Here is a 13,844-nt window from a genome sequence, read left to right as displayed (position 1 = left end):
ATTTGAACCGGTACCTGTGAATCGATACCGTTACCCTTTTTTCTGTACTTTAGTCTCAAGAAATTTAATTTACCTACCTCAGTCGTGAAAAAAAATCCAAACTTCAAATAACTACAATTTCGACAGTTTTCGGCTTGCCATTGCTCCGACTGCTTTGTTGTTGAATCAAGTCAAATCCTAGGTAAGCATATATTGTGTGTGTGAACGTTGACATGAAAAGAAAAAAGGTACATTTATTTTAATTTTTTTTCTTCTCCGGTATCTCACTTGAATCGATAGGGTTAGGGTTAGTACCGACGTGTTTCGGTTCGGTACCTCAAAAGTACCGAATTCGGTACCCATCCCTAGCTATGCATCGCCAAATAAGAACTTCTTTCAATACGTTTAACCCGCTAATTTTGCTCTGCAAGAACAACGGAGCGAATATCAGTCCTTCTTATGACAACCACGTCCGATGTGGAGAGATGATAAGAGACCATAGCCGATTAAATTAAGTCGGATCTGGCAGTGATGATTACAATGACGGGGACACGGACACTTCTAACGTTCAGCCATGTATTAGGTGAGTAGCCCACTATTAGGACGTTTTTCAATACTTAAATACTGTCTACTTAAATTTCCCTCCGGGGATCAATAAAGTATCAACCTACCTATCTATCTAATAATGAGACAATATGCAAATAAGATAATACTAATAATTGTCACGGTTCCCCGTATGAAAGTGGCTTGCAACTTACTGCTGGTAAAATCACTGTTTATTTCTCGTTTTGCATAGTATTACATTCCACTTCTATAAACAAAGTCCTACCGTATAAGAGCCTCATACGGGTCAATTAAAGCTTTTTGATTAGTCTTTCCTTCGGGCTAAGTTGAACTGAACATTTCACTGTCAAAAGCGCAAACAAGGTTGCGTCGCAACACTGTTTTCAAAATAGTAGGCCTCTCAATTCGTATAAAAAAAAAATCCCGGATATACATAAACTTTAATTGGCATAGATCTCTATAAACGGCCCAACACATTGATCACTTTAGGCACACCCTGAAACCAGTAACATCACAAATATGAAGCGGGTAATTACCCATAAAAATAATAAACCTTTCATGGGGTTATTTACAATAATAATTTCATTTTATTTATAAAGCACTTTTCATTGTGAAACAAAGGTATGCAGAGTTTCTTGTCCTCCTGATTAATGCAATGGTGTGTGTGTTGTGGTGATCTCATTCAAGGAGCACTACAAGCGCGCGCACACACACACAGTTTGTTGTTTTTGTTCTATTAGTGATTTACACACTTTCTCAGTTGGTTCATTATAAAAGATACAAACCTGAAAACTGCCCTTAAATGTTAAATAAAAGGACCACAGTAATGAGGCAGGAGGAACAAATTTTTTTTGCACTATAATGGTAAAATTGTTATTAAAAAATGTGCCCCTAAAAATATTCTGTGCCCCTAAATTTCTCATTTAGGGGCAAGTGTGCCCCTAGTGAAAAAGCTTAGCGTACGTACACTCGTACAGCCCTGCGGTCTGACAGAAAAGGTTTGAGAACCACGCACTGACCTAACCTAACCCAAACCTGAACCTTAACCTAAACCTGACCTTGCGACTGGCCCACCCCTTTCTTTCAGTCCACCCACAATGCCAGTGCCATTTTTACTTGCAGTTACCTATCCATGCATTTGTGGGGCAATACTTGCTGAGTGCAACACAAAGATCTGTACCAGTGGGCCACATGGTGTGACTTCAGTCAACGGCCTGCCGATCAGAGCGTCTATAATATTTCAAATCAGTGGGGAGTCTGGGGGGACTAGGCTACTGTAGGGCATAAAAAAAATATTGTTTGTTTCCTGTTGGTTGTCAGTTAAGGCATGGGTAGGTAGGGAATTTATTTAATTTTTTTATTTTATACTTTCCCACTGCGACTATGGATAGGGAATTTCTTTATTTAATTAAAATGTTCACAACAACATGGATGCATGTACTCTGCCAGCATAATTAATATCCATAATACTAAAGGTTTGGCTAAGATTTCTATTAAACTCTATTCTAAAAAAAAAAAAAAAAAAAAGTTTCTTTTTATATATATATAAACTCGTAAAATATATTGGGTCGCACCTAAATCGGCAGGGTCGGTCGGCAACCGGAAACAAACAATATTTTTTGTTATGCCTAGCCTGTATATTGAGAGACTGAGTATTTATTTATTTGACACCAGCGGTAATAAACAACTTTCAACAAGCTGTCATTCCTAATTTGACAGCTTAGCACATGGGGTGCAATTTTACCTTCTTAAAAGCAAAGTACTCTGTAACGTTTTAGGTTAGTTTAAAACTGTATTGGAACCGGATCAAATATAACGCAACGCATGCATTTACATCTTAACAACTCATCGTGGGCCAACAGAAACACTTCCAAGGGCCTGTGGGCCACACTTTGAGAATGCCTGCTGACTGTACAGTGTACACCCACATAATAGTGTTTGTTGATGTATTCAAACAAGTCTGTAAACTGAAATATCTAAACTGGAAGTCTTATTCTTAGCTAGTTTTTTGTTGACCTAACTAGGTAATGTGATCTCTGCAGGTTGTCAAATTTCAATTGTTGGATTTGCAATGCATGATGTGGCTGGGCGATATGACCATAATATATCACTAGGGATGGGAATTGATAAGATTTTATCGATACGATTCCATTTATTCTTATCGATCCGATTCTTTATCGATTCCCTTATGGCTTATCGATTCCTGATAAATGTATAATTGGATAAATAAATTGGAAATGCGACAGAACTAAGCTGGTTAGAATAACAACATGCAACTTGACATTTCTGATTGTCATTTATCATTTATTGTTGAGCACCCATGTCAGAAAAATATAAAAACTGTATTTTTTTTTTATTAACACTTTGGCTGCCAGGAAACGCTGAAACACGTCATTCCCGGCCATGCTCAAGTTGCCGAAGACGCTTTACAGCGTCTTTGATATCAATATTTCAAAAATCTGGGACCGGATTCATATTTCCCCTCCGCTGGCCTGAGATCCACCAGGAGGACCCACTGAGCTCTCTGGCGGTTCAGGAGTGCCATCTGGTGGCCGATCGGCGCAATCGCTTAACAGGAAGTGCCATAGAGGTTGTGCTGGACGGCCGTATTACTTCCGGGCACTCGCTATAGGTCCCGGCATTCTAGCTCGTCACAATTAGGGATGGGTATCGTTAGGATTTTATCGATACTACTACTCTTATCGATACTGCTTAACGGTTCGGTACTTTATCGATACTCTTATCGGTTCTTTTTTATTATTTTTTTATGATTTTTATATTTGTAGTTGAGAGCATTGGTCATCTCCCTACAGTAAAGATTAGAAATTATTGAATTATTGTAAATTTGTGTGGAGTGGTGGGAATAGCTGCTTCAATAATAACTTATATTATAACAACAACAACAACAACAAACAAGTTAGACTCGCTCTCTCTACATTCAATGATTTAAAGTAGCCAAATGTTACACACAGTATAAATACTAACTGGATAGTTGATGATATAAACATTTAATTTCATTATCTGAAATATTCTAAAATCATTAAGTCTGTGATTATTATTTTCTCACAGTAGTGTGTGTATATATATATATATATATATGTGTGTGTGTGTTTGGCTAAAGTGGATAGAAAACACAGTACTGTGTAAAAGGCACCCAAGAGTTTTTATATAAATTGTCTTAGATGTAAATAATTGTGTCAGTAGACTACTCTTAGTACATTTTCATTAAATTATTTTTTAAAGCATCTTCATGGTTTAATAATGCAAACATATGTTGCAGGGACTTATTATAATCATCATATTGGCGTGACTGTATGCATCAAAGGGTTAAATCAAGCATTTTTAAGTGCTTTAGAGGAAATGTCAAAATATCGCGATATCATTTAGAGGCCATATCGCCCAGCCCTACTATAATGGTAAAATAGTTATTTAAAAATTTGCCCCTAAAAAATATTCTTTGCCCCCAAATTTCTCATTTAGGGGCAAGTGTGCCCCTAGTGAAAAAGCTTAGCGTACAGCCCTGGAGATCCTAACAGAAAATATATATACGAGGGGGAGGAAACTACATTGGGAGGGGGTGGGTGGGTGGGAGGGGGTGTTTGGACATTTACGGGGGCCAGTTTAGAATAGACCTATCTCAAACCCTGCCCTCTTTTCTTGATCCTCCAATCACAACTGTCGCTTACCTAAGCGACAGTTGTGATTAGAGTTGTTCCGATACCGATACCAGTATCGGAAATGCCGCCGATACTGCCTAAAATGCTGGTATCGGTATCGGCCGATACACGTGAATTGTAGCCGCCGATCCCATGATGTAATTTATCTCCTGCCAAGTCCTGCGGAGAGTGAGGATTATAAAATGAACATGTTTTAAAGTGTGATGCTGTGTCATTTTAACAGCAGATACACTTTCTTAAATTCCATTATCCCCGACAGTGCGGTGTGACGGGGAGCTCGGACGGGATGTGTTTTGCTGGTGTTATGATAGCATTAGCTGGAAAGATAGCTAGTTGGAACAACATCCGCTTTAACGTTACATCAAATCAGATGATCGCCTGTCCTTTCTCCAGGACCTAACACTGTCCGTGACCGTCTATCATAGGGCTGGGCGATATAACGATAACGATAAATATCGCGATATATTTTAATAATCGATATCGAATATCAAAAAAAAAAAAAAATCGATTTTTTTTTTTTTTTTTTTTTTTTTTTTTTTTTTAACCTGCAACAGGGCAGTTTTAAAACCAGAGACAGTGGACAGACTTGTCTTTCTTGCCTGCAACTTAAAGTAATGGCTTTGCTTGTCCAAATGACAATACTGACCAAATTCAGATTTATTTTTCTCTTGTCCATTTATTTTGTTTGCTTTCTAATTTAAAATACATTTTGAAACCGTCTGTACACAGTAGGCTATGTGTGCTAGCAGAACTAGACTCCAGTCACGAGTCACAGTGCACATGTGCGGTGGTTTGTCCACCAAAAAAGCGCCAAAAGATCGAAAATAAACGAGCAGAGCCAGAATTGTTCAACTCCTCTGGAGCCACAGCCAGCAGAGAAGCCGGTTTACTTTAGCTTTTAAACCAGCTGCAGCCTGAGAACTGGAGTGTGAGGGGATGTAACACTAAAGATGGCGGCAATGACAAAGAATTGCTACAAAATAAACATACATCTGTTGTTAAAAAAAAAAAAAAAAAAAATTATTTTTTTTATACTTATAACAATTCGATAATTATCGATATCGAGAAATAAAATAAAATTATCATATCGTTATCGCGATATGATTTTTTTCCATATCGCCCAGCCCTAGTCTATCAACAATAATGCACCCACGGTGAATTGTATTTAAGTTAAGTAGCTACTGACTAGCGTTAGCTGACTATTACTAAACGTTATCAAATGTCAATGCGGGAAGACGAGCTAGGTCAGTTAGCTTAGCTTGATAACGTTACCGTGTCTAAAGTTGGTGCTATTCATAATCCAGCAATAATGGCTACAGACCTGCAAGCAAAGTACAGCAAGTGCCAAAGGATAAGAGTCTGAGGCGGAGTTTCAAAAGAGAATGTTGAATATTTATTTTGCATCAAAAATCACAACATGAACGTTCTATCTGCCACTAGCTTACAGACTGAATAGGGTATATCTGCAGAGCCACTGAGTAGCGAGTGCAACACTGTTTAATGTCCGTGTGGATCATTGGAGTAGGGTATATCTGCAGTGCTGCAGCCCATACTCATTGATTAATGATACTAATACAAATCTATACAATCACCTGTTGTTGAATAAATACCATTACTTTCTAGTTATTACTAAAAAACAGTATAACAGTATCTGTAAAAAAAAAAAAACTTATAATTTATATATATATATATATTTTTTTGTATGCACTGGTATCGGATAAATATCGGTATCGGCCGATACCCAAAGCTTAGGTATCGGATCGGAAAGGGGAAAATCTCTAGTTGTGATTGGAGGATCAAGAAAAGAGGGCAGGGTTTGAGATGGGATGATTTCCACAATGTATTGATTTCATAGAATGTGTGAAATAGGCCTATAATTAAAAACAATTAAAATACATTAAACTGGTCAAAGAAATGCTTTTGAAATGTAAAATAATAGACCTAAAATGCTGATGATAAATCATATTCAGCCTATGGATTTCCTACATACTGCACGACACCTGTTTGAGCTGCGGGATGAGGCGCGCTTGTTTCTGATGGAGAATGCGTCCCAGCTCGCTGCCCACCTCCGATGCCGACTAGATATCAATTGAGGGGGAATACGCACAGCAGGGTTTCCGTTAGAAAAAATTGTTGCCGGTCTCAGGGTCCGGTAGATTTAAATCTACCGGTCAAATGAGAGAAATTCCGGTCAGAGTTTATTGAGCTTAAAAATAATTGACATCCTCAAGGCATGTAGATTTATAATATTTTAACTTAAAACTAGGCTACTTTTGCGTATACAATCATTATATTCCAAATAAAATAAGTCCAGAGACTCCGTGCTGCTGCCCACTTTAAATCAAATAGGTGTCTGTGGGCAGTCGCCCGACATTATTAAACAGCAGTCTGTTATAATCACATTTTTATGAGCTAACGAATTCCGTTATATTGGACATTTGTATTAATTATATCAAGCGAAGAACTGAGAAATTTGGCAGAGAGAGACGGCAACATTATCGTGGGTTTGCGTGATGACTCTCCACCTCGCAACGACTTATTTGCAAAGAGTATGGCGCTGCAGAACAGCAGATTCAGCTGTTTTTTGGCTCTATCTGGGGACCGCTCAACAGCACCCCCCACCCAACAGCTGAATTGCCAATGGCTGAATTGGAGTACTGCACTGTGCCGCTGCTGCTCCGGCTCTGCAGCTACACATGCACTCGCAAAACCCAGCACTAAGCTCTCGCTAAACATTATTATACCTGCTTGGTGAAGCAACGATGAAACAAATGTAATGATTGTTTCGTTCATCGCATAGGCTATTTAATTTTAGCCTATTTTAATACAATTCAAATAATCAAATTGTGCTTAGAGGGCATTATTTTCACCGGACATTAAGACCGGAGAGATTAAATATGTCGGACTTCAACAGATTTTGCCAGTCAAATACCGGTAATTACCGGCTAACGGAAACGCTGACGCACAGCTATACCTACCTATTCGAAAAAACATTATCTGCACTGACTTATATAAAAAATAAGTACATATCACGTCTGAATGAATGTGGAGGATGATCTCCGAGTCGCTGTCTCCAAAATTAAACCCAGACTATGCCCATCCATCTCATTAGGTGAGTTGAACATTATAGCCTTCTAAATGAAACACGCTATGTATTCATTTTATGGCTGTTTGATTATTGTTATTTTGTGTAGCATATGTGTGCGTGTGAACGTTTGCATGTTTCAACCACCTCTATATAATAGTGGGGGTCGCGGCCTGAAAACTTTAGGAACGATGTATTTATTATATTACATGATACCTAAGCTCATACAGTACAGATATCATCATAAGTATCTATTAATTCGTATCAATTAGATATACTCTTTATCTTTGGGTTTGTTTTTGTATACTTATTCTGAAAGAGTTGAAATAATTATTTTCGCTAGCAAGATCTCATTCGATTATTCTTTCCATTAAGCCTATTGCCAGCAGGCACATTTAAATAAATATAATCTGATTGATTGGGGTAATGAGGGATTTAAAATGTGCCTATAGATTATGCATTTAATTTGTCGGCGAGGCTATTGAGCCGTACTGTAATTGTACCCATTCTGCAATCTGTTAATAAAGTTTTAAATCAATCAATCAATGGCGTTAGAAAATGAGGATTTCTGCGATCAACACCTGCTGTCTTTTCAGGTGAGGCGGCCGCGCGCAATTATCCTGAGTATCAAGTCTGGTTCGAATTAACGAGACTGAATCAGCGTTCGAGGAACAGGGAAAGCCCGGATTCAAACATCGGGTTAATTGAATCTGGATAATGGGACTTTTGATCGACTTAGTTGAACCAGGTACGAGGAATAGGGCCCAGTGCTTCTTTCTAACGTGAGGCCAGTGTTTGTTTACATTTTCATTTAATTCAAAGGATCCGAACCGATTGAAGTTTATCGGTACCATGACTGTGGTACGTTTTAAGGGGCTAGCGTTACACAATAAATGAGTTATAATAATACCACAAGTGTGGATTCACTCGCCCAAACCCTGTAGCCGTGCATCGCAGTCATGAAAGGGGCTAACTAGGTCGATAGTCCAGCAACGTTGTGACTGTCCTATTCATCAATCTCACAATATTCGCTAACGTTAGACAGATGGAATACAGCCTTCCATCTAAAAACATAAATGAAAACTTACCACAGTCATGGTATCCATAAACTTCAATCGGTTCGGATCCTTTGAATGAAATGAAAATGTAAACAAACACTGGCCTCACGTTAGAAAGTAGCACTGGTGACGTGAAATCACTGAGCCCAGAGAGGAGTGGTTCGGCAAAAAAATTCTGAGTATATTTGCTTAGAAAACGTAAATGTCGAATTCAATTATTTTTTATTTCTCCACATGGTAAATACACAGGTCACAACATGTTTACAGGAACGTTTTGGAGTGTATTTCGGGACTGTAGGGAACGTCAGGGTAAAGGTCTGACCCACTTCCAGTGATGAAGCTAAGCTACGCTAACGGTGCGGGCGTTCCCTAAGCCCTAATGCATGTAGAGAGACAAAAAAGGTATGCATCTTCTTGTCTAACTCCAGGGAAGATGTTAAATAAGCTAATTTCCCAAAATGTTGGAGTTTTCCTTTAAACTAATTGAATCTATTGAACTGTAGTTGCATTCAGCAGGTCGTTATTGCAAAAGAGAATTCGTTAGCAATAACCTACCTGTATAAATAAAGGTTAAAAGTAAAAACATTTACTGACACACATAAGTAACATCTAGGAAAGCAATTCACCTACCGAAATTCCAAGGCTTCTACCTCCTCTGATGTCACACACACACACGCGGCTCCCTCCCCCCGAGCCCCCACCCATGCCAGCTCAAGTGTTCTCTCTCTGGCCCTGTCCACACGAGAGTTTGGATTTAATATGACCGAAGTTTGAAAAAATAAAACTCCGTCCACACGGTGAACACAGGTGGACAACCGTGTATAACTGCGTACTCACGGGCAGAGCTGGAACCCAGCAACCGATACATTTAGTACAATGTAATACAATGCCAAAGCAGTAGGCGGCGATGTTGTTCAGACATGAAGGCCATTTCAACCAATCAGAAAAGACTGAACGCTCACTAAACTTCCTGTTGGGTCGCGATCTGCCATTAATTAACTGAAGAAGAAGAAGTAACGTTACCGATATGAAATGGATGTAAACGTTATTTAACAGATTGCAGAATGGGTACAATACAATACGGCTCAATACAAACAATTGTTAAGGGGATGCAGTCTGGACTGGGTTCCTTATAAGTTATAACAATAACTTGACAACACATGAGTTGAGTTTAGCTGCAGCTACATGTTTACTCTGAGCGTCAACAGACATCAGTCGATCACAACACTCTTCAACACAGACGATACGTTTTGAACAAAAGTTTGTTACAATCATTTTCATATAACGCTACTTGGGACAGCTCTGCTGTAAACACTGGTGTAGTTGGCTCTGCTCTAATCTCTCTACCCCGCGGTCTGCCGTGAACATGGGGAATAATTGCGACAGCTCTGCTGTAAACACTGGGAATAACCTCGGTTGCTATGCCCACATGCAACTGCAAAACCGCACAACTCCACCCTGGCCACCGGTTTCAAAAGACCGCGGTTGCAGTGTAGCAAATCCCCGGTTGTGTGTGGCCGAACAGTGCAACTGCGCACATACAATCACGGTTACATTAAACCCAGCGTTCGTGTGGACGGGGCCTCTGTCTCTCTCTGCAATCAGCATGGCTATTTAGCTAGCTAGTAGGGATGCACCGATATGAAAATTTGCCACCGATACCGATTGTTCAACTAACACAATCGGCCGATACCGATATTTGTGGCAAAAAAGATATTTGTAATTCTTTTTATATATATATAATTTTTTTTAATGAAACTACTGTATATTTGTAAGTATGTGTATGTTTGTATTTGTAGGCCTCTTTACTTACTTAAAAAAAGGAAACATCAAGAAATATGTTTATGGTATTAATTCCACCATGCCATGTAGCACTATCCCTCTCCCAGTATGGTCTGGCGGCCTGCAGCTGGATACTATTACTATGCAATAGAAGAATTTTGATTGACAGTCTATTCGGCCAATTACGTCACACCGCTAGCACCCACCTCCTGCTGTTCTTACCACCAATCGGCAAGCGTTTATTCATTTTCTACTTCCGGGCATGCCGCCATTGATCTGCTTGCGAGAACCACAACAAGCTTACCGTAGCTAATACGTTAGCTGCCCGCCGACCAGCGCTCCACAGGATGACCAAACGAGACATAATGATTTTACTGCAACGAATGTTATAATAAAACGAAGCCTTTCTATACATTTGTCTGATTGAAAACTTTATTAACAGATTGCAGAATGGATTGGGTACAACTCTCAGGGCTCTATGAGCAACGGAAGGAACTGAGCTAGTAGTTCGGGTAAATACTATGCTTATGTTATTGAACGTGTAACACTAACTATATAACGTTAATGCCACAAAACGAATGTTTGTGTCATTTTAACAGCAGATACTTTCTTAAATGCCATCTTCCTGAGAGAGGGGTGTTGACGGGGAGCTGTGATGGGTTCGCTTGGTTGTGTTATTAGTATTGAACAGCTAACCGAAAGCTAGCGTTAACTAACGTTAAAGGTTTAGCCATAACGTTACCTTGGCTAAAGTTGGGGCTATTCATAATCCAGCAATAATGGCTGCAGACCTGCAAGCAAAGTACAGCAAGTTGGCAAAGGAGTATTCCAACGTAAATCACATTTTCACCAGTAACTTTAGTCTTTCCATCTCCCGGTAGCTCATGCTAGCTCATGTTAGCGTCATCACTGAGCGACCACCTCGCGTACACAATTAATGACATGTTGCGGACAGCCATATCGGTGACAATGTTTAGCTTTTAGTGCCAAATGACAAGAGTCTGAAGCGGAGTCTCAAAAGAGAATGTTGAATATTTAGTAGTAACTTTGATGCAGTAGCTTGTGTGTGTGTGTGGGGGCGGCATTGTGCAGGACGCGACTGAATTTATCGGCTACTGCCATCGGCACATTCGAGCTTATAGGCCGATTGCAGTGAACTAGGCACTTATCGGCCGATACCGATACCCGACCGATACATCGGTGCACCCCTACTAGCTAGCGCTAATGTTAACTTAGTTTACCACGTCGTAAATGAATGACTAGGATTCAAAGCACTTTCAGTTTTCACTGCACATAGAAACGGTCGCAATTTCGAGCCCTTTTGACTAGGTTTTCCTAGTCAAGGAATCAAATAGTCAGCTATGGCTGCATGCGTAACGATATTGTTTTAAAATGCGCAACTGTCGGAAAAACATGGCATCGATAAGAGGAACCGATAGTCACGGAGGCATGCGATTCCAGGAATCTGACTATTCCGGTTCTCGATTCCCATCCCTATATCACCATATTTTCCTTAGTTTTGACGGTATAACGGTATGTTACATTGTGATATGACATTCTTATGTCTTTATCTTGTAACACAATTGTCATGGTTCTATTTCATTCAAAAAGGTATATAAAACATTTTAAATACTGCTGTGAGGATTTTCTTTTGATTAAAGAATATAATTTGTATATATTTTTATAAATATTTGTAATATGTATATATATATATATATATATATTGTGAATGATGGTCTAGTAAAAAAATACATACCTTTGTGCGGATCCATGACTGTATACCTTCATATTCGGTATACTTCCCTGCCCTAATGCATGGTACGATTGTTCAATTATTTCCCCCCCCCCTTCTGCAGGTTGACTTGTCCAAGCTCTCGCCAGAGGAGAAGTGGAGGTAAGTCTTCTAGAAATAGTTGTAGGTTATCACCATGGAGACATCTTTATCTAGTAGTGTACTAGTTATTTGTTATTTTACTAGGGATGCCCCGATCACGTTTTTTGCCACCGATACCGATCACCGATCGTCTTGAGCCATATCGGCCAATACCGATCCCATACCGATCGTTTTTGATTAATAAAAAAAATTAAACTATTTTTATATTTTTTTTTTATTTTTTTTATAAAATATATATATTATATAATTAGACTTGTACTTGTAGTTGTATTATCTGCGAGACAACGCCACCACGCAAAGTCAAAATGCTCGCTATTTTTCTGTGTGTATACTCTGCTTTGATCAAATCGCATTCGGCTCTGCCGATATACCCTAGGCTCTGCAGATATACCCTACTCCCTCAGCTATCCCCGTTTGTGACTGCGATGCAAGCCGGGGCTCGAATACGCATCGAATGAGTGTTATAAGACATTGACATCAGGAGCTATCTGTAGCTACTGCTAGCCAGAAATATAACGTTAAGACAACCCCTCTGTGAACTATTTAGTTGAATGGGACATTTCGTTTTGAACAGTGAGCTAAGCTAACGTGAGCTAACTGAGGTATCATACACTATACTAGACTATTGCTGGAGCATTTGTTGATATCAGGAGCTATCAGTAGCTAGCCGGCTAGATACCGTTCAGTTAGACAATGCCTCATCATGTATTAAACTAAAAGTGAATAGTTGACTGGGTCATTTTGTAACGGTAGCTAACGTTAGCTCATGGAGGTCCCGTCCCACTAGACTAGACTAGACCCGTGTTTACATGCGTGCGGGAGGGGCTGGAGGAGTAGACGCCGCAGTTCTGTGTGCAGCTCCCGGTGTCTGAGACAGAACTCAGCGAGTGAGATCGGTTTTGATGATCGGCGAAAATAAAGCATAATCATCGATCACCGATCGCATATTTATACTGATTATCGGCTGATAACGATCGGTGGCCGATCGATCGGGGCATCCCTATATTTTACCTACCCGTAGACGCCTATTTTGATTTAAGAGTATAGTAGGGTTTTAGTAATCGGTGTGAAATGCATTGAATAACTGAATTAAAGGTGCTATAGATACCATTCAGTCACTAGATGTTGCACTAGAGCAGGGGTTCCCAAATGTTTCAGGCCGTGACCCCCAAATAACGGTGTCAGAGAGCCGCGACCCCCACTATTATAGGAGGTAATTTTTTTTTTTTTTTATATATAATTATAATTTTTTTTATAAATGGAAATGTATGGTTGAAACATGCACACGTTCAAACGCACACACACTAATAAGCATTGGAGGCTTTTAACCAGGGCCGGACTGGGGAAATCATTCAGGCCAGGAAATATAGTGCAAAATATAGCCCCAGTCAGGCCACTTTTTAAGCAGGGGGGTCCCCCACCAGGAAATGTCTTGTTACAAAGACTTCATTTCCTGCATTCTGGTGCAGGATTTTTTTTATTTGTACCCTTTAAATGCCAGTGTTTGTGATGGCATCACAAATTATTGCTAAACAGGCTAGCATAATTATGATTAGCAACAACACTGATTTTGATGGATTTAAATTTTTTTTGGTAATGTCGGATTGAAAATAATACAATCTTGTATTCAACTTCAGCCCTGATCATAACACCACATATTCATTTTATAATTCCAACCCTTTAAATGCCAGTGTGTGTGATGGCATATATTTGCAATATATCAAATGCAAAGTAGATTTTTCTCGGGGGGATTATTACAGGCTAGCATGTGTCAATGATTAGCAACAACAGTTTTTTGTAAGGGT

General features: G+C 39.4%; 1 protein-coding gene across 1 annotated transcript in view; it reads left to right on the top strand.

The window, feature by feature from the left end:
- rnf121 (ring finger protein 121) overlaps positions 1 to 13,844 on the top strand; it is a 48,527-nt gene that overhangs the window by 12,800 nt on the left and 21,883 nt on the right. Inside the window, exon 2 of the mRNA XM_084320142.1 lies at positions 12,002 to 12,039. Coding sequence (XP_084176268.1) covers positions 12,002 to 12,039 — 38 coding nt within the window. The remainder of the gene's footprint in view (positions 1 to 12,001; positions 12,040 to 13,844) is intronic.

The sequence above is a fragment of the Notolepis coatsorum genome, assembly GCF_963971535.1.
Source record: "Notolepis coatsorum genome assembly, chromosome: 8".
In the NCBI taxonomy this organism is placed as follows: Eukaryota; Metazoa; Chordata; class Actinopteri; order Aulopiformes; family Paralepididae; genus Notolepis; species Notolepis coatsorum.
This window is presented reverse-complemented; position numbering and strand designations above follow the sequence as displayed.